Source organism: Chrysemys picta, chromosome 2, assembly GCF_011386835.1.
Source record: "Chrysemys picta bellii isolate R12L10 chromosome 2, ASM1138683v2, whole genome shotgun sequence".
Lineage (NCBI taxonomy): Eukaryota > Metazoa > Chordata > Testudines > Emydidae > Chrysemys > Chrysemys picta.
In genome coordinates, this window is record NC_088792.1 from 162,794,521 (window position 1) to 162,818,633 (window position 24,113).

A 24,113-nucleotide genomic window follows, 5' to 3' on the forward strand; every position below is an offset into this window, starting at 1 on the left:
AGTATTAGAACTCGTTTCACTGAATTTAAACCAGCTTTTTATTTGACATTTAAAAACCCAGTAAATGACATAATTCAGGTACATGCTGCTTTTCCTCCCCCAAAAACCACACCAAGGCTGAGCTCTTGCTCTTGCATACTCTGAACTAGTTTAGGTGTGATTAACAGGATGTACTTCACAGGCCTTAGCTTGGCACAGTCAACAGTTCCAGTACATTTGAAATTAACATATTTCCTATGAAACAAATGCAAATTGCTAAGTTGGTCCACAGGGAAACATCCTACATCCTTTAACAGTTACAGACAGAGCAACACATCCTCCCTCCAAAGCAGTGAGCCCATGGACTGTGCTGTACAAACAGATGCCATCTCACTGCCCTGCTGCTTCTAGGTTGAAATTGAATATAAACACCACAGCATCTCCCCACCCAGCTTAGCTTTAATTCTTAACAGTGGGACGATGAGTGACAGCCCCTTAGGGTATTAGGTAGTCATGCCCATCAGATGGCTCCCTAGCACTACAGTGCTGATCATGGCCTTTCCTTGGGAGGATGTGGGAACACAAGATCTGATTAAAACCGAGCAGGGTGATGAGAACACAGCCCAGCTATCCTCAGGTGTGAGTTGGGGCAGGATTCTGGAAGCAAATGGGCTGAAAGCGCTCTGTGCAGTGTCCAACAATATGGCATGGAGAGATTCCAAAGCCAGCCAGGGTGCCATGCCAGGACATCAGCCCAGCATCTGTTTGGTTGGACCCGCTGTAGGACAGAGCTTTTTCATCAAAACTACACCTAGTGTGCCCAGGCTGCGGGAGGTGTTATCTCTAAATGCACACAGTAAATGGTGCGTACTCACGATACAGCACTGACCGGCTCTTCCTCGGTGCATGCTGTCCTTTCATAAAATGACATTCTCCATTGGAGAGGGCTAACTTCCCCGCACATTACTACATGGCCCCATGCACCTACAGGATTTCCACCAAGCCGTCCCCACAGAGAGCCAGTTCTTGCTTTAGATGTTGTCGTAGCCAGCCTGCTCCCCTCCCTCCTGCAGGCTGGCATACAGTCACTTACACAGCTTCCTCCAGGGCTGGCCTGAAAGAGGGGAGTGTCTCACAAATGAGAATGGTACGAGCACAGGCCTGCTGAGCAGGACCACTTACCGCATGTTCAGGGGAGCAATTCCTATTCAGCCACATCCTCCTTTGGGTTACTCAGTTACTTCACCAAGTAGGCAGTAAGCGATGGTCCCAAAGCCTGTACCCTTCCCCACCCTGTGGGCTGAAGAGTGGAAGGAATGATTACCCAGGGGCCAGTCCCAGCAAAGTGGATCCCATCATTGTATTTCCACATGGAAGCTGGAGCTGGCCAGCTTTTGCTCCCATGCTGGTGGTAGTTTCGATTTACACTGCAATGGTTTATGGCACTCTGCGTCAGTCAGGGAAGGGTAATGCTGCCTGTAGCATAGGTATGCAAATGTGAAACCAATCGCTGAGCCAACCAGCACATCTGTGGGGTGGAAACAAAAGGGTTATTCACCCCCAGCTCGCTGCACTGTCTCACTGAACCCCAAGGAGCTATGCTCAGACACCACAATGATAGGCAACGCAGGGCCTGTCAAATCCACTGCTGTTCAGAGCTCTTACTGGGACCAGGCAACGATCCCCGAAGACACTTTCCCATTCATAAGTACCCGTCCCATGGCACAGCTCCAGGCACTACACACTGTGAGTACGATGCCTGCCCTCCTCAAGCCTGCTCATGGTGCTCCAGTTAGAGCTGCCACTTAATCTTCAGCTCTAGTGCTGAGCAGAACACACATTTCACAGTGAGCTCTCTGCCTCCGCTACTTACAGCCCAAAGAGTATGAGAGATCACGACCCTGGAAATTACTTTTTCTTTCACCAACATTCCCTTGTCCCACTTAGAGCCCTGAACATCAGTGCCCCATGCTACCTATCCAGGGTCTTCTATGGTGCCCATCACTATGGTCACTGAGCATGCCCCAATTACTTAACCCTGTTCCCACAGCCCCTGCTCTCCTCTCCCCCGGGCCAGCATGCTCACCTTGCCAGTGGTGCTTGTAATCGCAGGTGCGGGACAGAGCGATGAGGAGAGCGCAGAGCAGTGGTGATAAGAAGGCACAGAGCCGCCAGGATTTTCCACGCCCGCCAGGGGTGAAGCAGTGCAGCTTTCCTGCCAGGTAGAAGGCAGAGAAGGCAAGACCAGCAAAGGCAACTGGGCAAAAGGGGGAAATTCACGTCACTTAAGAACCCAAGCCCCAGCAGACACACAAACCCCAGCTCAAGGGCCATCCATTGCCAGGAGTGATTTAAGAGTATAAAGGCCCCCTCTGAGCTTGTCCTGAAAGGACACTAGGCAAAAAGCAGGGACAGGGAGCCTGGGCTGGGGAGGTAGTACTGATACCTGGCACTCGGGAGCTCTGCAAATAGCAGTGAACTTCGTGCATCGCCATTTTACAGAGGGAAAAGTGAGGCCTGGCAAGAAGTCAATGAACATGCCCCAGGCCATGTGGCAAGGCAGTGGCAAAGTTGATCCCACCTCCCAGGCACCTGCTCACCCTTGTTTGGTTCTCCCATGATGCACTGCAAAGAGGAAACAAACGCTTACAAGAGGAATGCCCACTCGGGAAGCTCTTGCGTCCCTCAGTCACCACGTCCAGGTCACCGGTGCACACCAGCTTGGTGTTTGCCCGTCCATCCGGAAAGCAGCGGTAGAAGAAATCTGGCCGTGGCCTAATGGGCAGAGAAGCAAAGCATGTGACCCTGCACCATGCAGAGGAGGAGACACTTAGCTGCTGGCATGGTTTGACTGGATGCTCCCCAGCTCAGGCTAAAGCACCAGAGGGCATCCTTGCCCACCTGCTCCAGAATCCCCCCAGCACAGCACAGCCCTCTAGGAGCCTTCAAAACACCTACCCTGTCCACACAGCACCCAAACCCACGGGTCCATTCCAGGAACCACACAGAGTTCTGAAAAGGGTCCTGGGGAAGGAAAGGGCTTGGGGTAGAGAATAGGGTATGGAGTCCTTCACCCCCAGGTGGCTGGCAGCTCTGGAAGTGAGAGCGCCTGACTACAACAGATAGTCATTGCCCTCCAACAGCTGCTCAGTAGCCTAGGTGGTGGTGGTCCCAATCCCAGGCCCTGAGACTGACCAGTAGCCACACCTCAACTGGCAGAAGAGTCAATGTGCTACAGTGACTCAATTCCCCACAGAGCCTGGTAGAGACCCTCCAAGAATAGGCTTGTGAACTGGTGAGAGCATGCAGGGAAAGCTCACCTTGCCACTGCTGCTTTGTGGAGAGACACTGCCATTCCCCAAGGCCATCGGGCCTGTCCCCACACTAAATTCACTGAGGGTGGGTGGTTAAGAGAATGCCCCTTGCCTGTCCCTGCACTCCCCCCCAAAGGGTCTGGGAAAATATAGCCCGTCTCAGGCAGCGCACTGCTGACTGCCACATAAAAGACTGCCTGGGTCTGCGGGCGCAGGGGTTGGCGATGAATGGACTTTCTTACCTTCCCACGACTAGCTTCACAGCATTTGTGAAGACCCCGTTCAGGGCAAGAGCAAGGCTGGCAGCTGGAAGAGAGCAAAGAGCCCATATCAGCACCAAATGCACATTAAAATTTAACCAGCCCACACCCGCAGCAGTGGTTGGAGAAACTTTGCAGGTGGAGTCGGCCAAGCACCTGATCAGTAGCCTCTATCAGAGGGATGCTTCAGCTGGTGCTGATGCTGCACTGACCTGTGTCTCTGAGTTGACTTGAGAGGTGGCACTTTCATCTTACATGACACCTGGCACACGGGCAGCAGGGAAGAACGTCCCTTGCCCAGCAACATTGAGCATTCCCTGCAGGTGTTTGCCTTAAGGTTGAAGGGAAGGGCTGGATTCGGAGTCAGACAAGAGGGGACCATGGTCTGGGAGTGGTTAAGCCCACAGAGTTTTTTAAGAACAATGTGTGAAATCCTGGCCCCATAGAAGCCAATGTTTTGCGACTGACTTCAGTGGAGCCAGGATGTTGCCAAGTAAGTGAAAGGCACACAGTGGGAGACAGTCCAGCGAATAGGCCCCAAGCAGGAGGAAGTTCCCAATTCCCATGTTGCACCCTGGCCAACATGCTGTGTCTGACCAGCAATGGATTCAAGAGACCCCTCCTCCCCCCCAGGCCCACTCTCCATCACACGGAGGTTCCTGAACCGTAACAAGGAGATGCTCCCACCCTAAGCTATAACATTAGCCACAGCTCTAAAGAACCACTGCATGAGTACAATGATGCTCCCTGTATCCCATGTGCTGGGTGCTGATCTACCCATTGGGCATTACTGCTGCTACAAGGAAGAACTTGTTTGCCCCAAGGATGCCCTCAGTTCAGCATAATGTTGTCGGTGTGACTATCAGGATGGGGGGTGGGGGAGGGAAGCTCACCCAAAAAGGCCTCCTGCGTGTCTCTGCGGTCAACTTTCATGAGGAATTTTGCCAGAAGGATGAACGTCAGGGGACACAAAAACGAAATTAACTGCAACGACACAAGACAGCACAGTAACAACATTGCACGTTTGTTCCTGGAGCTCCCTCGGCTTCCCAACCAAAAATCAATGCATGAGCTGTTAAAGGAGGCTAAAAACCTTCACCCCTAAACCAAAGAGTACTGCCCCCTTCACTCTTTACAAACCGAAAGCTGACCCCAACTATTAGCGTCGGTAGCTAATACTGAATAAGCGTAGGTACCAGTAGCATGGCTTCCTCTCTGTTGTCTGCCATCCAGCTCTCACTAATGCCCTAACCTGCAGGGGTCAAAGTCCATCAATAGGGAGCTCTCCAGATACAAGGACAACAAAGGTAAAGAACAGCAGCCAAAAATTCTCCCTGTTAAAAAGTCCATCTCCAGTCCGTGTAATATCCTTGCCCTGCTGCTGCTTCTGTTTAGGTGAGCTCTTAAGGGGGCTTATATTCATATACGTCTGTAAAATGCCAAACACCTCGTAGGACCTGTATAAATAATCACACTGACATAGGGGCCTGCAGCCTCAGCTTGCTTTCATACATCACTTCTGCTGTGGGGCTCCCTCGCTGCTGCTCATTCGGACGGTGCTTCCTGAGAACAGTAAGGCCCCCGACATGTTTCACTTTCTAGGCGCTTTGCAAATATTAACTAATTAATCCATCAGCTGTAGCATCCAAATTGTTTGCTAGGGAGAAAAACAAGAGCAGCTGTAATGAGACAGCAGTTGTTACTGCTGATATCTCAGGGACAAGGAACTCTTGGGGATTGTGTCACAACACCCAGTGATCCAGGGAATGCTCTTGTCATTTGCGGTCACTTTGGGAGTCTAACATGGCACTTGACCTAAAGTCAACTCACCAAATCCAAATGTCATGCAAGAGTTTTCTCCTTTAGCATTTCCTACATGCTGTACCTGCCTCTTCAACAAAAAGGAACTGTAGTTCTTTGCCTCCAAAGCCACAACCAATCCAAGAACTGCAGCATCTCGCCAGGAATGCCACTTCCCCAAATCAAGGGACACAGCCCATCAACGAAACACTGTCTACCTGAAAGCTGGTGAGTTTACTTTGAACACATTTTTTTAATCTCACGTCCTACCCCTGCACTGGGGTCCAGTTTTTGCGGTTTTATAATCACATTTTCCTACTTTAAATGTTTTTTCTCCTCCGTTGCTATGTGAAACCCCACCCAAACAGCAGGGGAAGCTGTGTCTGGGCAGCACTGTACCTGCAGTCAGCTTCACTATACAAACTGATACAGAATTAAAATTCTCTCTTCCAGTTATAATGATCTTAAGTGCTACCTGCAGATGTAGTAGGCAAACAGTTTTCAGAGAGGAGCCTGTTTTTTTCTGAGGGTGTCCCTATAATCCTCTATGTCACACTTCCATTCTTCTTGAGCTTCATTCAGGTTCTGAGTCATCACAGCACTTAAGCATGTGCTGAACTCTGATCACAAGCTAACGTGCTTTGCTGGATCAGCACCCAGTAACCACTCATCCAATCGATCATCACCTCTCCCTCTCTTCCCATCTCATCTTTCCCCTGCCTCCTCTTTCTCTAGGGAGCTACATTCCCTCTTCTTTGGCTTGCTTGTATAGTTATATCTCCTACCGCCAATAAAAACTTCTAACTCACCAAAAGACGAGGTTGTTAAAAACAATTTCTAATAAAACTTAGACCAACAGAAACAATTTCACATTTAATACAATAAAATTCCACTGAAAACAGTTGATTTGAAACAATATTCCCTGGCAGCGTGTGAAATGCAAAGCTCTGCAGCACTGAGAACCTGACAGTAAAAGTGACTGTGAACAAACATGAAACTGATTTTCAGTGTCCAAGCTCAAATGCAAAAAGTGATCTCAGAGCATCAGTAAGGATAGGTAAGTCAGATTTTAAAAATTCTTTCATTTCTAATCATCTAAAATATCATTAGTATCATAAATTAAGAAGAGTGTTTGTTTCCATGATTTTTTAGCTGATAGCTAGTATTTCAAGAAAAAAAACTAAAAAGAGTGTAGTGACCTGGGCGAATACTTACAAACATAAGCTTAGTGGGTACATGGTCCACTTCTATGTATGGGTTTTTATAAAGCCACATCTCTTCAGGCTGTATGACACGTTCAAATGGAGGCAGAAGTTCCATGATCCTAGAGAAAAAACAAGAGAGTTTGGAAAGATGCATGCTAGTGCTGGGATTTGGGTAGTTCTAAGGAGATGGTCAGTTGAGTGACTCCTACTTACTCTCTCACACAATACAAGAACAAGGAGACACTAATGAAATTAGAAGGCAACAAAGGCTGAAACTGATGAAACACTTTGCACGCACCTATTGCCACAAGGCATTGTTAGAAACACTCAAATCACCCTGCCAGCACAGTGATTCTGTTTTATTACCAGAGGATCCAAGAGGTTGGTCGAATTCAAAAAGGCACTAGCTATTTACATGACTAATATGAATTCCTCTCTCATATATACTAGCTATGATTAAAATATATATGAGATAAAACAATATGCTTCAGGGCACAAGCCAACCACTGACTGCTTGGGGCTAGGAGAAAACTTTCCCAATTAGCAGGTTATTGTATGATTGTCCATGACGCATCTGTTACAGGATACAGTCAGAGGCTGGGTACTGAAATAGATGGGTCATTGGTATTCTCAGATATGTCCAATCCTATCTTCCTAACTCCCTAATGAGTAGTCAGGTTGCATCTTGGGCTTGTCTACATGAGAAAGCTACACTGGTTCAAGGGATAAATTTAAACCAATATAGTTAAACCAATGCAAAAAGCTGTGTGGACACTGATTCTGGTTTAAGAGTGGCTTATCTCACGGGAATTGCCAGACTGGATCAGACCCAAGGGTGAGGTCCCCCTAGTCCTGTACCATATCTTAACAGTGGCCATCACCAGATGCCTCAGAGGAAGGTCCAAGAACTCTGCAGTAGGTAAATGTGGGATACTCCACTGTCAGCCTTAGGGCTCCTTCTGATCTCTTGTAGTTAGAGATTGGCTTAAACCCTGAAGCACGAGGTTTAATATCCTGTTTAGCATTAATTATTACTCTGGATATTCTTTTTATCCATATAACTATCCAGTCCTTTTTTGACTCTTGCAAAGTTTTTGGTCTCAGTGACATCCCATGGCAATGAGTCCCACAGCTCAATTAGCATTTCAGTCAGTTTATCAGGTATAGATGTGAGGCATACCGGTCTGTAATTCCCAGGATCCAGAGCCATTCTTAAATATAGCCACATTTGTTACCTTCCAATCTCTACTTTATTCAACAGGTTTAAACTAAAGTGTCATGCACCAGTTTAACAGTATCAATTTAAGAACCACTTTAAGTTAAAGGGGCAACTTTCCTACACAGTCAAGGCCTCTATCTCCATGAAGGGAACCTCCTCTGTTTTGAAAGTGATCTGAAAGAGGAAATATCACAGCCAAGTCAGCCACATACCTCTGTGCTGAATCCCTCCAGGCTGGTTACACTAGGGGAGGAAATGGAGCATTCCACACTAGTACAGGTTTAACCTAACCTCTAAAAAATAAAACCAGGTTCTCTGAAGCTGCCATCCAGTTCCCTGGTTCTGGGGTGTCACAGATACCACTAGGGCTGTCTGACTCCAGAGCTTCCCATCATGAAGTCATAGTGCAGCCCAGACCACCAGTGACAATAGTTACCACTTGGCAGCCGGTAGCCAAGTGCAATGAGTGGATTGGCTCTCAGTCCAGTGTCCAGCTGGCACAGAAGGATCACATCAACAGAACCAGGGGGGTGGGCTGTTCTGGGGGACCCCCATGTGTGCTAAGTTGGGGGGTTCCCCCACCCTGTCCCTAACGGGGGTGTTTCCCAGGGGGATCCCCATGTGCGCTATATGGGAGGGGGGCTGCCCCGGGGTCCCCATGCGCGCTAAAGGTGGGGGGTTCCCCCGCCTTGTCCTTAACGGGGGGGGGGTTTCCCAGGGGATCCCCAGTTGCGCTATATGGGGGTGGGGGCCGCCCCGGCGATCCCCGCCTGCTCCGGGGGGTTCCCCAGCCGTATCCCAGACCGGGTGCGGGTGCTTCCCAAGGGGAACCCCCGCCTGCGCGACGTGTCCCCCCGGCCGGACCCCACTCACAGGAAGGCCCCTACGAGCAGGCCCCGCGCGCCCACTTCGGCCACCAGCCGCGGACCCTCCATGGCCCGGGAGAGGAGCACGGCGCGGCCGCACCCTGCAGCGAGACGCGCCGGGGCTGGCGCCTCCTCCCCGCCCGGGCCCGGCCACGTGGCTGCAGCCAGAGCCACCCGAGCCCGCCCTCTGCCGTGAGCCGCCCGCTGGTGCGGCCCTGCTACGGGAAAACCCGGACACCTCCCCCCCGCCCCGGCCAAACGTTACACAAATCCCATCACCGAGCAACCCAACCACTACGGACACCCAGCTAACCCGCAACCCCTCCCCCCGGGAAAAAAACACACAACACAACACAGGCACTGGTGCAATGCAGGTAACTCCCATGCGTTTCCAGGGGGTAGTAAAGAGGTTGGACCTGAACTGTCAAAACAGCTTGGCCATTCTGCCCCGAGGAGCTTTTCCTAACAGCTATGCACTAGATACTTAGAATGTCTTTCAAAATAAAATCACAGGAGGGAGAATTCATGTTTTACTTTTTAAACATATGGGAGTAGAAGGAATTCACCAAATAATCCCTTTTACAAATGAAGCAAGATTTAAAGATACACCCAAGGAGAATTGGCAAAGGTCATAGAGCAAGCAGTAAACCAAGGGTTTAAAAACAAAAGATTTAATAAGGAAGCATATTCTGAACGTCAGCCTTGGGGCTGGGTTACCTTTTTGTGCTGAAATCTCTGAGATTAAGCTGCCTCCTCTAAGGTGTCTGTAAAATGTCCAGTACACTTTGGGTGCTATATAAATAAGACCAACAGGAAACATTTAAGCCACTTGCCAGAGTATCCATAGATCAGTTAAAGATTACCAAACAAAACCCCCTTCCTACTGAACCAGTCCTTCTTTTAGACATAGAGAAAAGGCACCTGCTACAAATAATGAGCAACACTAGAATTCACAGTGGTACTGCATTAGTCTCTTCGGTCCGCCGCTACTTCTACAATCCCATTTGAAGCACAGTTACTAGTATAAATGTCAACTGACAATATTTTATAAAGGACAATCAATATGTAAGATCACAACCCAGTTGCACATAAATTTAGAAAAGCACAAACATTAAATTACACTAAAGATCTAAGAAATAGATGCTAGATTAATGCTCCAGTTCAACTAGGATGACAGCACCAGAGAACGAGTATGAAAGAATCAGGCCTGACTTATTTTTCAAAGCAACTGACTCTGTTGACTCTAGAGGCTTTGAAATATAAATGTAAAAGCTGTTTCTTCCGGTTGTACAAAGTTCCTTTTGATGTGCTTTGTAAAACTGAGCTGCAGAATGCTTCCCATCGATTCCAGGCCTTCCCTCTGTGATCATCCATGTTAAAGAGGCTCTATTATAAATATATAGCGGCTCTCTCTACAGAGATTTTCAAATAGACCACATTTGTAACTTTTTTATTCAGTTGAATTCACACATGAGCGTCAATAAATATTTTACATTATATCTGTTTATTGGTCACTTTGCTTGCTGTGTGTTTTTGTTGCAGCTAGATAGTTCAGAGGTTCTCTGTCCATAGATTGAAAGTTACAATATGAAAAAATTCACATTCTTAATTGGAACATTCAGAACAATTTATTGAAGTCAACCTCAAGCAAAATTTTAAATCAGTGGAATGTCATTAAAAACCTTTCCAAATTAATCCTCACAGAAGCAAAAACACATCTGAATTCCAAAGTATTTGTAAAATAAAAAAGGCAACATCTCAGTAAATATAATGTACAAAAATTATATGATCCTACCATCACAACATTCAGTAAGAAGCTAAAATATTACAGGCAATTCTAAATACACTATAACTAGTTGACAATAAGCTATCTATATACAGGTTAACCAAGCTTTACAGGTTTCACACTATGCAAGAGAACATAGGCCAAACAACAACCCCCCTCCCCAATATTGTATATCTCAAAGTCTATGCGGCAACATCAAGTCATAATACAGTAATGCCCCAGTGGAACATCCCCAGGGAAAATTAACACTACTTTGTTAGTGTCAAGAGCTTCTAGCCAAGTTCTAGAAACTCTTAAGATATTGACTTTAGTGAATATTGATGCTTTGCTATTAAAGACTCAAGTGATTTAGTTAAAATAACATTTCACAGAATCTACAAAGTTTGTTACAGATAAACAAAGTCTACAGAAATAACGACTCTACAAAGGTCATTGTTACAGATAAAGATTACATGGAAATGAAAACAGAATCTGTAGGTATCTGTGTTTGTTGTGCAATATCACTTGTGTAGGTACAAATGGGTTACATTTTAATAGCAACCCCAAATATGCACATACCCTTATACAAAAAGGACAATTATTACTAGCCAGTTGTAATAGTTATTGTATCATCTTGGTTTTCAGTGGCAACGATTAGTTTGCTTATAAATTAAAAAATATGACACTAGAAATGAGATACGGATCAATATTAATTAATAGGAAGCAAATGTATTTCCTCCAGTCTGTTTGTAAATCAAAAGTGAACAAGAATTCCTTAAAAACGTCCAGTGCTAGGCTATGGGACAAATGTTTGGGAGAGGATCAAACATATAGCCATAGTTGCTTTTCAAGCTAGAAGAGACACCATTAAAAATGGTATCTCTCACTCTTGTGCACAAATGCAATCAGTACCACATGACAAACAGTGAATGCATGGCTTTGGCAAATTCATATCTATTGTCCCTTTTTGTTTTTATATTGTCCTATACGAAGTACAGACATTTTCAGTTTTATAATCCTCCCACCCTCACTAGGGTAAAAGTACCTGAGTTTGCCACTCAGGAGTAGAATAGAATAAGAAACAAGCATTTTTTTCTTTTTCTGAATGACATCTTGAATACATCCAGAATTTCAGGAGTGTATCATAAGTGCAAATGTCTTTTACTATACAAAAATAAGTGGTGTGGGGTGAGGGAGTTGATACAATATTATGAAGTAAAGGACATCAAAAAGTCAAAAAGTTGCTGGTGTCTCATGCAATACACTTCTCATTAAGAGCATACATAAGTCTGAGACATCTGCTTTGAAAAAAATCTCTCCATTTTGCCTTGAATACACTGTACACTGGGAGTGGAAAGTAATTTTTAATTCAAGTTAAGGGGGGAGGTAAAGAGACTTTTGATGTCGCATATAAAAATGTTATCTATGTATAAATAAAATAGCTGTAAAAATAATGAACTGCAGAGCTTCAAGTACATTAAACCCTGAATTCAATGAGGCAGAGGTTTCAATGTTAAAGTGACTACTTCGTACCAGCGGCAGACATTCTCATTCCCCTACCCCACCTCCCTAACCCAACCCAGATAACTTTTTTTTGTAAAGTTCAGTATATACATATTTTACGTCTAGACGTTCACTTTCTATTATGTCTAGTAAGTGTGTCTGTCTGATTCCACCTGGAAACTAAGATATAACAAGTTTTTAGTGGAAAGGCCAAACAAAACATTCTAACCCTCTCAGTCCATGTTAGACTCTCTAAGCCTCTGGTGGTAAATGTAGTGAAGATAAATTCATCCAGAAAAAGTTGCCCTTACAATTAGTTGTCCTGAGCTGCCAACGCCTTCCACTCTTACGTCCTACTCACATGACGACAAGCCAATTTTACAGACTATCGGAAAACTGCAGTAATTAATCCTTACAGCATTAAGGCATGGTCCACAGAACCTCGATCTGAACTAAGATGCATACTCTATAATAAAAGGGGTCCAGTAAAGTAAACCAGAAACATCTGTGCAGGGCAGCTCAGGTATTGCATTACTGTGTAGCCAGCATAATAATATCATCTAGAGTCAGGTGTTTGCTGAAAGTTTGACCCTATTTTAAAACTAAACAGACAAAACATCCAAATGAGGGGTAAAACAATGTAATTAGCACCTCCTTCACTTAAGAAAGGGCTGCCAGATTATTATATACAGTCAATTAGAGTACTTTATTTTCCAGCCAGGAAGTAACAACCAACCACAGCATTCTCTTCTTTGCAGCAAATTGTAGGACTCTGGACTAAAACTTCCAAACAAACAAAAAACGCCTCTCTCACATTCTTCCTACAGCTCAATTCAGAGACACTGAAAGTTGAATTCAACAGCCCAAAATACACAGAAATACTGATAAATCAAAATGTCAATATTTACAGTAACAAATTTATAGCAACAAATTTCTGCTTTACTACAAAAGTTATGTTATTCCTCCATTCACTTTAAATAATGTTACAAAAACATGGTTAAAATTTGTTTTCAGCATATTCTGTGTTCTGCATACAAAACCATCACCTAAATAAAGATAATCCCCAGTTGTCACCAATTTATTTCAACCCAATGGTCTCTTATTTCACTAAAAAACTTCCTGATGCTTTGGAAATTCTCCCTCTGTCGCAGTTAGAAAACCAATTCAAGTTTTATATTCATAATTATACATATTTAAAAGCTATCCTTGTCTTCACACCATTAATGTCTCAGCCCAGCTGTTGGCTGCTTTCAGTTACAGTTGTCTTATGTAAAGGATTAGATAAGAGAGGACAATCAGCAAGAACTTTGAAACAGAAGATATAAAGTGACATGGCAGAGGAGTGACAACTGACTCCATGACCCTCGCAGCATTATATGATTTGCTAAACTTTCAGAGTACCTTCATATACTTAGTTACGCCCAACATGCTGATATGTCATAGAATATATTTTGATAATTTCACATGGCAATTAATATTTTTAAACCGCTGTCAGCTCATTGACATCTCAAATGCTTAAGGCATTTTGACATAGCCATTCCTCCCCAGTCAATGACAACACAGTGTTGACATACTATAGAAGAAAGCACCCGGGAACACTTTATCATACAATATTTTAAAAGTTCAGCACTTTCTGGCTTACCATATCCTAAAATCATCTGAACAACAGAAAACCTAACATTTTATTATGCAATGTAAACGGATCAGGTCTTATGGAACCTACCAAGGAAAGAGTTGTGTTTGGAATTTTAGAAAAGGGTGAAAACCTTCTCCATTAAGAGCTTCTTTTTATTTATCACAAAAAAGCTAAGAAAAATAAAATCCTATTTTGTTTAAATATTTTTTTTTTAAATACCAAAATATAGCACTGCTTACAAGCAAGATTAGTGTTTTAGACATTCACTTCAGTTTTGGCCATAACAGGACAAGTGATCTGAATTTTCCATAAGCACTCTGAACTATAAACTGACCCAAAGATCACATGAGAGATCTATACTATGTAATAAAACAAAAAAACCCAAACAAACTGAGTTTTCTGGAAAGGGATCTGTAAATTGTTCCAAGAGGAATAGCTGCCAGGTCAGTGAAGTGGCATTTCAGGTGCTTCAACGGCTGTAGTGTATTTTGTTAATTTTGCAATTGCACAAAAAAAGAAAAAAAAGTACAAATCTCTCTCTCTCTCTCTCTCTCTCTCTCTCACACACACACACCTTCCCCAGATTAGAAATAATTTGAAAATGCAAAAGGAAACCTGGTACAAAGGCGAGCCATATTCCAAAACCCCATGGTATTATTTTCCACTCCTTTATTAGTCACTTTCTGGAACTGAGATGCCACCTTGTACCTGCAGGTCTATGCAGACATTTTCCCAGAGACAATGTTGAATGTTCTTCAGAATGAATAAAGAATTATCTCTCTGCCATCTGCCAGCCATGCCTTGTATTAATTCCTTCCAGGTGGGGGTGCTCCGGAACACCCAGTGGCAGAAAGTTAGTGTAAAGGTAGCTAGCAATATCAGTACACCAGCCATTGCCTACGAATTAAAGGATTACTGTTGACTATGCTAACTATACTGGGATATACACAGTATTTTGTAAGATTGAGTGCCTTAGTATAGGCCCAATATACACCCTGTTAATTCAGGAAGTGCTTTTAAGAACTGATTTTTCACTATTGGATAAAAACCAAAGAAGATAAATTCAATTGGCAGATTTATCCCCACCCCCGCAAATCTAAACACCCCTCCTCCCCAAAACTCTTTTAAAAACACATAATACACACATGGGGCTGATCCCCTATTCCTTTAGCACTCAAGAACTCCCTCTGAAACCTATGGGAGTTTGTGAGGAAGGTAACAAAGGATCAGGCTCTAAGAGAATCACCATGAAACAAGCACAGACTAAATATCTGATAAATACATCGAAAAGGGCTTAATCCTGCACCCACTGAAGTCAATGACAAAGCTTGCAATGACTCTGACAAAAGCAGGATCAGGGCTTTCGCTACGATGAATGTAGTGCAATGTTCAGATGACTAGGCTGCCCATGAATCCTCTCCACCCAAAACTGCCCTCCAAATGAAGCGAGGCAGAAAAGTGACCACTGCACAATTAAGCTCTTTCTATGCTTGCTTTGTCAGCTAACACCGCTCATTTAACAATGAGGGACTGTAACTGCTTCCCTCCCCCTTTTTGTTAAAATATCTAGTGAAATAAAAAGCACTTCAAGAAAAAATACAAAACTGGATATACTCCTAATTTCCTATGTGAAAATCTTTACAACATTATTCATAATAAGTTAAGCATGATGAGATGAAATCCATCTTCTCAAAAGACCTTTAAAGATGACCAACTGGAATGAAGGCATTTCACTGTCCACTGCTCTGAAACCCACATCACTCCTCATGGTGTTATGTGAAAGCTGTTTGTAGATTGGGGAGGGTTGGTCCTCTCCCTTTTTTAATAACTAGACATACACGTTATACCGGATTGGTTTTGCTACTCAATTATTTTTTTAGACACGCTGACTGATCAGGACCAGAATCCTCAACATCCTTTAAAATTAAATAAATAAATATGCTATGTTTTCCTTTCTACACTCAAAGAACATATTTTAAAACAATATTCTTTTCAATGTCAACAAGTTTGCTTTTTTTGACCTTTTTTCCTTAAGAAAGCCAAGACATTTCTGTTTTCCAACAGTAAGAGCTGCTGAAGCACATTCAAGGGTAAGGTAAGAAAAGGACAAGAACAGAAGAAAAAAAAAAAACCCAAAAAACGGACATGACTGACTGCTTCCGCCTGCCAAGATTAGATGGTCCCTTTCCCAGTTCCAGCAAGGCGGCGCTGATGATGAAGACTGAATGTGCCATAGCGGTCTCTTCAAGTTCATCATCTATTTGCCATTTGTTGTTTGAATAAATTTATTCCTTTGCTTCTTCTCCAGGGTTCTGGGGTTGCAATTTGCATTTGATCTTGCTCCAATACTCTGGTGCCACAGGAGATTTGGGGTTATGTTCGGAGCAGCAGAGACGGCCATCCAATGCTGATGCCACTAGGGCTCCCTTCTCATGATCTTTACAGAATGAACGAGGGCAAAACTCGCAGAATGAAACTGCAGGATTGCTACAGATGTCACACTGGTGCCACGGACATTCCCACTTTCCTGAAGATGAAAGAAGGGAGGGAGAGAAAAGAAAGAGACAGGAAGTTGAAGTTAGTCTTTATCTGGGATAGATATTGGAATTGGTCTTTGTCATTCCATGTAGCACAGAGTCATTCAACTCTATGCAAAAAAGGAACTTCCCAAAAGCCAGTTTTTATTAAAGTTCCTGCGTCTGTCTTTCACAAGGATTGGATTGGAAGCAGTTATCGTTGACAAATTTACATTTTTGAGCCTCGGGTTGACTGTAAGCAAAACATTACTGCACTGTAGAGCCAAATGTAACCAGATCCACCTGCCTTAGCATCAGAACACCCTGTGTACTTGCAAGATAGAGCATTGGCTTCTATGCACATCTGACTTGTGAAATTCACTGTTTTCTGGATCTGAACATAGTAATAATTTGGATACACTGACTGAAATGGGTATCCTAAATCAATCTTTATAACAGATTGACACTGCACTATATTATTAAAAACACCGAATGGCTGAGTTCTGAGTCATAAATGAGAAGGAGGCTCAGACAAGAATGGGCTAGGGCAATGCCATATTTAAGTACACCTCTACCTTGATATAACGCTGTCCTCGGGAGCCAAAAAATCTTACCACGTTATAGGTGAAACCGCGTTATATTGAACTTGTTTTGATCCGCCGGAGTGCGCAGACCCGCTTTCCCCCCTCCCCCCCCCCCGCAGCTGCTGCTTTACCACGTTATATCCAAATTCGTGTTATATCGGGTCGGTTATATCGAGGTAGAGGTGTACAAGCAAACAGAGACCACCACAAAAACATGCAGGCAGGCATTAGCATAATCACATGCCCAACTGTCAGGTTGTAAAATTAGCCTGAGCATGTCAAAAAGGAAAGTTAACAGCTTCTCCTTTCCCTCGCGCTGAAATCATGCTATATTCCTTTAAACTGCATTGCTGTAGAGAAAACAGGAAGCACTCTCCTTCTTCGGGACATAACGCACTGCATCCACAGCATGCCCAGACTTAACCCAGAGAGTAAGTACAGCACCAAGACAGGACTCCAGATCTCTAGCATGGCTGTGTCTGCCTCCACCAGGCCAGGTAAAAAACAAATTTTACTTCTTGAAGTCATTCACCAGCATTTTCTTGCTGATCAAATGTAATAATTTATGTCGCTAGTAAAGAAAATTTGGAGGGAAGCTTTCTGTACTTCCATATATTGCTGTCCTGAAAAGGCACATCTCAGATTGAACTCCATTCATAGCACAAAATCTTCCACTTAATTCAGTCATGGACTAATGTGAGCCTCCAGTTAATTTGATCAAGGCCTCTAGAAATAGATAGTTTAAAAACCAGGATAAAGTGTTTTTGTTTTGTTTTTAAATACAATTTGCTATTGTTGGTTATCACTGGATAATTTGAGCCTAGGCTACAAAGAGCTGCCTTTTTAATTAATAAGGAAAAAGACAAAAAATAAGAGACCCAAAGAAAACCCACATGATTAGAAGATAAGAGATTTAGAGACACTATTAAAATTTAAGCACTACCATGTGCTGTGCATAGCTGTTGTCATAAGCATTACCATGTGATATGAACTTGGGAGCCATATGAGACCAAGACTGACTAATTATTTCAATCAAAATAAAATAAGCAAATGTGATCCAAACAGGAGAAAGGCTCTACAATTAAATGATAGCTTTATAACTGTTTGCTGGTGATCTAGGTCTCCACACAGATCTTTCTTTAGAAATATTGCTACCCAAAGAGATTTCTCAATACAGAAGAGCATTGCAAAAGCAAACCTGTCACATTTACAGTAGGGGGACATCACAGTTCGGATTAAGCTACAACTTTATATGCAGCATGATATCCATGAAGCAAGCAAAGAATCTGGTGGCCATGGGAAAGCACTTACCAAATGGTGGTTGAGTCAGGTTAAGGCATAGGAGGTGGTATGCTTTGGGGCAGTCCTTTTTGTCACACATGACTAGTTCTCCTCCATCTCCACACTGGAAACAGTTGTCCTCATGCATCTGCTTCTGCTCTGTTTTTATTTTCCGTTTCTTCTGCTTTAGCTTGGCATTCTTTGCCTTCTCTTCATTCGCTGTTGCAAATGCCGTCTGGCCATTAAAAGTCACAGCAGTAACAATTTTAGTCAATAATAGTCACTTTAAAAAGCCACATGGCACCCCAAAAGTCAACTGTGGGTTATTATTTCTACAAATCATGCTCAACAAAGTCTATTCTACCCAGTGACTCCCATCTCCATTTCCCCTGCCACACACGTTTGAAACAAGTTAGAATGTTGCCAGATTACTATTAGTGAGCTGTAATATGATGGTAATATCCAAAGGCCCAAGGAGGATTGGTCCCTACTGCAGTAGGATTTGTATTCCTCAGAGAGCTTATGCATAATAGCTATGTGAGCAGAGACTTCAGTCACTTCTCTGCCCCTACAGAGATGCTACTTCATAAGAAGCTGACTAAGGTCAGCACTCTGGGCTGGGACCAGAATGAAGCACATCTGCAAGACAAGTTTCCAGATCCTCAAACAAGCAGGGGAATTTCACAATGCTTTCCATATAGGAAGGGCAAATACAGAAGTAAAACATGTGATAAGAAGATTTTTTTTTTTTTTTTTTTTTTTAAGTCAGGCACCCTAAACATGATGGGACTGTTCCATGCCACATCTGGACAGCATACTGGCTGTTTGCTCTCTTCCATCCTAGAGATGGGTATGTTTATAGTAGTACCAACTTGTAAAGCCTTTGGGGGAACCTTCAAGGTACTAAACAGATATAAGATATTACATTAAATTAAACAGACCTCTATTCACTCTCCTCCCTCACAAAGAGCTTTCAATACAAGTGCACTGAGCTCAATTTTTATTTCTGTACAACTAACCTTCGGCCGTACTCCTAGGAAGCCACTGCAGTTTTCTGCTCCACAATGGCATTCAGTCCTACCATTGCCCAGACAGTCCAAATTATAATTAAATGTTAACTCCATCCCTGAAATTTAAAGAAAAATTATTCACACACAAGACGGCAATTCAGCTTTAGCATTTTCTCCCTTCATATTAACACCATTGTTTTTAAAAGGGCATAGTTACAAGATCACAATATTTATAACATCAAAAATACTGAGATAAAACATACTCATGAGGCAATAGCGAGAGAAGTTGTAAATAGCAAGGCAGAACAAATGATCCAGAATCCATGTTCTGAGGACGACAACTCAGTTTTGTTCTGTTCTAAAAACCAATCGATGATTCAACAACCAATAATTTTGTGGTTGTGGAACTATAAGGCTTATGAGCCTGGTTACAAACCTAGCATTGAAATAATTTCTTTTTAAAACACTCTTTTCTAGGTGAAATATACTCACATAGAAGCCTCAAATAGTTTTTTCCCCTATACTGATAGTGTCCATTTTCCCATTTGGATAAACACTGATTACTGTTCTTTTTAGTTTTTCTGAAAAGGAACAAAGCATCCTTCCTCTGCTTTGTTTATACAGTGCCAGCATAGCTTTGGACCAGACAGGAGCACTACACATTGTTTTTCTACAGATCATATAGAAACATTGGCTAGTCTATCATTTTAATCTCAGCTTAAAGTGGTAGATTGGTTACAAAGTGTTTAGCATCTGGAGGCTGCTCCAGATCTGATGTTAGGGAACGGATCTGAAATTGGGGATCTATGCTAGCTGAAAAGGTCTATGCAGACATGGAAAAAGAGTTAACATTGAATTTCCCTGTGTTTTCAAGCGTTAGGTGAAGCCCTTGATATTTCTTGTGTGTTTGTGATAAAGCAAGTTTCATCTTTAACATTCTACATTTCATCCTAAATTGCTCCTAATGAGGCTATGCATATGAAGAGCTAGAACTTCTTGTTCGTGCATTTTCTTTGTCCCAATAGGTAAGTTAGTAATTGTAAATGCCAATGTGACCAAGTAACTTCAGAAGGGAAAAAGTGGGTGAGCTGGCAACTGATTTCCATTTTAGGAGAGGAGGGCACATGCAGGATGGAGGCTTCTTTTTACCTGCAGGAATATCAGAGAGAGCAAAGAGTCCAACTCTAACATCCCCATTCACTGTCCATTTCTGTGTTTCACAGTTCGGATTACAACTGTGGTTCATAAAACGAGAATAATTCCCCTTTGGACCAGCATCTATTATCCGGTCCTTCAATAAAGAGACAAAAACACAGATTTAGGATCAGACAAACAAAAGTCTTCCTTTGACAAGTCAAGTAACGACAACTGCAGATAATATATTTAGACAGGTACTTGATAAATGAGATATAATGGATATTGGCTTTTCCTGGAAGTAACTTTTACCTAAAGCTCCTCAGCGCTTATACAGGGAGAAATGAATGGCTTATGGTACTGTTAATAAGCTCTGGATCAACCCCAAACTTGGACAATACAGACCTAAATGAATTACCTCCCAAATACAACTGTTTGGTGACTGATCAGAAATATGTTGGAATTGCAATGCAATTCTATCAGATAGGTGCCCACATTCCACTCCAACTGACAGTCTTGTTGGCAGTATCAGCAGAAACACTATGGACTGAACAGACCTTGGGAATTCATTTTCCCACTCCCCACAGAAGCCCCACTAAGTCAAGGCTGAAGCACAATGGTCCATGAAGTACCCGCTGTATGAAAAGAGGACTTCACTCTCTGGGACCTTTCACCTGCACTAAATGCATTACATTTTAGCTAGAAGTGAAAGAAAATGTAATTCTTCTGCTTTAAACATGGACCCTGATCCTGCGATCCCAGATCTTAAGGCCTAGTCCCTTAAGCAGCAGTATATTTTATATTGTAGAGATATGGTGCTTTACCTTTGTAACAGTTAACATATAAAAATTGGTTATGCTGTTCTCATGGGCACGTTTGATCCGCAATCGGCATTCTTCTTCATCAATTAATTCACCAACATATTCATTTACAAATTCACCCTGCAAAGTCAACCAAAGAAACCCATGCTTATTGCCTGCTATCTGTATAGTTAAAGAGGGAGGAAGCATAGAAAAATGGGATGGGAAGCCCTTAGAGATCAATTTTGTCCATTGCAAGGTCTAAGTAGGGTGGCTCCTTAGGATAATTAAAGTACTGAGAACTGGTTAAAATAAAAGTACTATACAACAGTGACCAGTATAGAAAAATACATATGCACACAAGTTTAGATTAAGTTACAGAACTGTGCTTCAAAATGGAAGCATCACAACTAGAACTTTTAATAAAACAGCAATTAAAAACAGTTATGCCGTTCTGAAGGACACATTTGATTAATGAGTTGTATCTTTCTTGGTCAATTACATATAGCCTGTTCAAGGCTCTGCTTGTACTTCTGTCCTTTTTAAAAAAAGATCTGTATGGTCAGTCTATAGAAAATGAGCACATATTTATAACAATATATTCAAACACCCATGAGAAAACACCACTTAGGCATTCTGTACCATTAAGTATAAGGCAATAGCAAAGCCAGAATTAAGACTGCTTCTCCATGCACTGGTCCTAGTCATAGCAGCACAGCTTAGGGTGATCAGATGTCCCGATTTTATAGGGACAGTCCCAATATTTGGGGCTTTGTCTTATATAAACGCCTGTTATCCCCCACCCCCGTCCCGATTTTTCACACTTGCTGTCTGATCACCCTAGCACAGCTACAAGATTCTACATTATTTAGAGGCTCACTGGCAGTATTTTAAGTCACATGCTTTCTCTTTTTTTTGTTTTAATTCCAGGCTAACATACAGATGCCCACAGAATATCAACCTGATACGACAACACAACGTACTGTACTGCTAAACATTTTCACTGCATAGCATTTCAACAATTCATTTTAACGGGACTTTTAACAGTCAATAACAAACAAGAAAAGTTTGTGATAACGTTTTAATGTAGAACAGATATTACAAATCTGGCTTAAATAATTAAACCACTAAAAACAAGTTAAAAGTGAGCCTTCAGGCTGACTGTGTATTCCCAGCTTTCACATGATGGACTTTGAAATGGCCAGGAAATGATGATACCTTGATACAAGGGAGTGAACACTTAGCACATTGAGGGTCATTTTATTGTAACAGTCTCAACAGTTCTAATGCTTAAACATTTCCAAAAGTAGCTCTTTGAGATGCTCAAATTTAAGTGTCAAACAAGTGTCTGAGCAGTTTCAAGGTTTTTTTGTTTTGTTTTTTTAAATAAAATAGTACCAACATGTTACAGACTTTGTGGTGCCAACAGTCTGACAAAAGTCTATGAGCGCTAATTGCTCTGGTAGCTGGTTGTGGGAATGGCTCCAGAGAGACCAGAATCATGTCTGTCACATTTTGGAGCTTTGAAGGGGAAAAGGCTGTACTGCAGGAGGAGATCATCAGGATAACATTTTCAAAAGCACTTAAGTCATTCCTGGAAATGGGATTTAGATTCCAATGGACACAGGCTCCTAAGTTACTTGGACAAACCTGTCATCTCTGGGATGAAATTTTCAAAAGTCTCTCTCTCTCTCTCTCTTTTCCCCACCAAAGTCCTTTTAGTTTAGCCTGTGTGTTTTGGAACAGATGGTTTAATCAAGTGCCCAGAAGGGTTTTTCTAATGGAGCACTGACAGAATTTTTAGTAGAGCTCCTACAGGACACAAATACATTGTTTCATACTTAGTATGCGAAGAAACTTCACAGAAAATCCACCATAAAAATGCTATGAACGATATAACGTGGTAAAGCAGTGCTCGGGGGAGTGGGGGGGGGGGGCTGCGCACTCTGGTGGATCAAAGCAAGTTCTATATAACGCGGTTTCACTTATAACGCGGTAAGATTTTTTGGCTCCCGAAAACAGTGTTATATCGGGGTAGAGGTGTACTTGGTGCAGAAAGAAACTGAAGAGAGTTAAAATGTATTCTCTGTCAATTTACTCTGGTTTCCTCTAGTTACTTGTTAGTAAGTTATTTAAGTACCCATGAGTAGAACTGTCCCAAGTCCAATCAAAGGTTTATAGTTTCAGCTGAAGCAGTGGTTAGAAACGCAGATTTGAAACTGGTTTGTTCAAACACTTCTGATATTGCCACAGGTAAGTGAATACTTGACATATCCATTTAGGCCCCGCACAACATTTCTCTATGCCAAATTTCTATGTACAGTAAACTAAGTTACTAAACAAATACAAGGTAGAGACCCTAATTAGAACTGACAAAAGCAAAGAATTCACAGTTAAAATTTGCTACTATGCCTTTGCCCAAGCCCATTTGCCTGGGTACTGCAGGGTCACTTCAGACTAGTAGATAATCCTCTACTATCTACGTGTAATATTTAAGCAGCATATAACTTAAGGATGAAAAACAATTCAGAATCTCTTTGCTTTTGTCTAACTGTTGAGATTACATTTTGGAGCAAAACACATCATCATCCAACAGCGCACAAATCACGTCCAGCTACAATCCAAAACGTCACATCAGAATCCTCAGTCTGGACAGCAGTCAGCTTCATTTAACAGAGAATCGCAGTGAAGACCTTACATTGAGTTTAAGTCCACCAGAACTGTGGAATGTGCCTTCGCTATGAGAAGTTCCAGGATACCTTCTTTAGCAAGATGTGTGCAAATTCAAAGTGACGAAAATATGAAGCCAATTGAAAGCAAAATAGTGCTCTGGAGTGAACTCTGAGGATGCAGGTCAAATGATAAAAACAACAACTTGTCCTGAAGTCTTAATTGTCCATTCCATCTGCAGTCATAGCTGGATCTTCCATTCTTCAGGTGTGCTCAGCCTCCTCCTTGTTCAGAAACAACGAAGCCTGCATGAGTAAGAGCAAAACATACATCTGTCCATCAAATCCAATCCTCTGCCTGGCAAGTTAAAGCAGCCGTGAAATCCAGGCCCATCATCCTCATGCTTGCCTCGAAGTAGAGCAAGACTGCAATCCAGTGTAAGATTTTGTTTTTCCATATCAACTGTTGCACATCCCACCTGAATCCCAGTGGATAATCCCAGACTGGTGTCCCCAGGAATACAGTGTGCAGCGATACAGTGTAAAGGAAAACCAAAATGATCCATTTCCAG

The 24,113-nt window shown here is 42.6% G+C and overlaps 2 protein-coding genes across 11 annotated transcripts in view; both read right to left on the bottom strand.

Annotated features, from left to right (window-relative positions):
• Positions 1-20: 20 nt before the first annotated feature.
• Positions 21-8,814, bottom strand: PLPP5 (phospholipid phosphatase 5). Of its 3 annotated transcripts, XM_065584661.1 has the most exons (8): positions 8,651-8,786; positions 7,899-7,951; positions 6,569-6,677; positions 4,447-4,537; positions 3,536-3,599; positions 2,630-2,754; positions 2,066-2,236; positions 21-1,507 (listed from the first exon to the last, which is right to left on the bottom strand). In XM_065584661.1, the coding sequence occupies exons 2-8, from the start codon at positions 7,919-7,921 to the stop codon at positions 1,335-1,337; spliced, it is 756 nt and encodes a 251-aa protein (XP_065440733.1). In that variant the 5' UTR covers positions 7,922-7,951; positions 8,651-8,786; the 3' UTR covers positions 21-1,334. The 3 variants fall into 3 exon arrangements, with proteins under 3 accessions (XP_065440733.1, XP_005286593.2, XP_023964339.2); XM_005286536.4 differs by lacking the exon at positions 7,899-7,951 and having other exon boundaries at positions 8,651-8,814; XM_024108571.3 differs by lacking the exons at positions 7,899-7,951; positions 8,651-8,786 and adding an exon at positions 7,990-8,444.
• Positions 8,815-10,248: 1,434 nt separating this feature from the next.
• The window catches only part of NSD3 (nuclear receptor binding SET domain protein 3), a 72,331-nt gene continuing 58,466 nt past the window's right edge, over positions 10,249-24,113 (bottom strand). For 6 of the 8 annotated variants that reach the window (XM_065584652.1, XM_005286538.4, XM_024108544.3 and 3 more), the window contains 5 exons: positions 20,897-21,013; positions 20,088-20,229; positions 18,948-19,054; positions 17,959-18,163; positions 10,249-16,074 (listed from right to left, as the gene is read on the bottom strand). In XM_065584652.1, coding sequence (XP_065440724.1) covers positions 15,833-16,074; positions 17,959-18,163; positions 18,948-19,054; positions 20,088-20,229; positions 20,897-21,013 — 813 coding nt within the window. In that variant the 3' untranslated portion in view covers positions 10,249-15,832. Of the gene's footprint in view, positions 16,075-17,958; positions 18,164-18,947; positions 19,055-20,087; positions 20,230-20,896; positions 21,014-21,939; positions 23,848-24,113 lie in introns of those variants that run through there. The other 2 variants (XM_005286543.5, XR_006172226.2) reach the window with 2 other exon arrangements.

What these genes read in the sequence shown, in the direction of transcription:
- PLPP5 (XM_005286536.4), bottom strand. Translation starts at nt 8,712, where the DNA reads ATGGAGGGTCCGCGGCTGGTGGCCGAAGTGGGCGCGCGGGGCCTGCTC. An exon ending in TACCCACTAAGCTTATGTTT is followed by an intron (nt 4,538 to 6,568) that starts GTAAGTATTCGC and finishes GTGTCGTTGCAG; the next exon opens with TTAATTTCGTTTTTGTGTCC. An exon ending in GTGAAGCTAGTCGTGGGAAG is followed by an intron (nt 2,755 to 3,535) that starts GTAAGAAAGTCC and finishes TCTGCCCATTAG; the next exon opens with GCCACGGCCAGATTTCTTCT.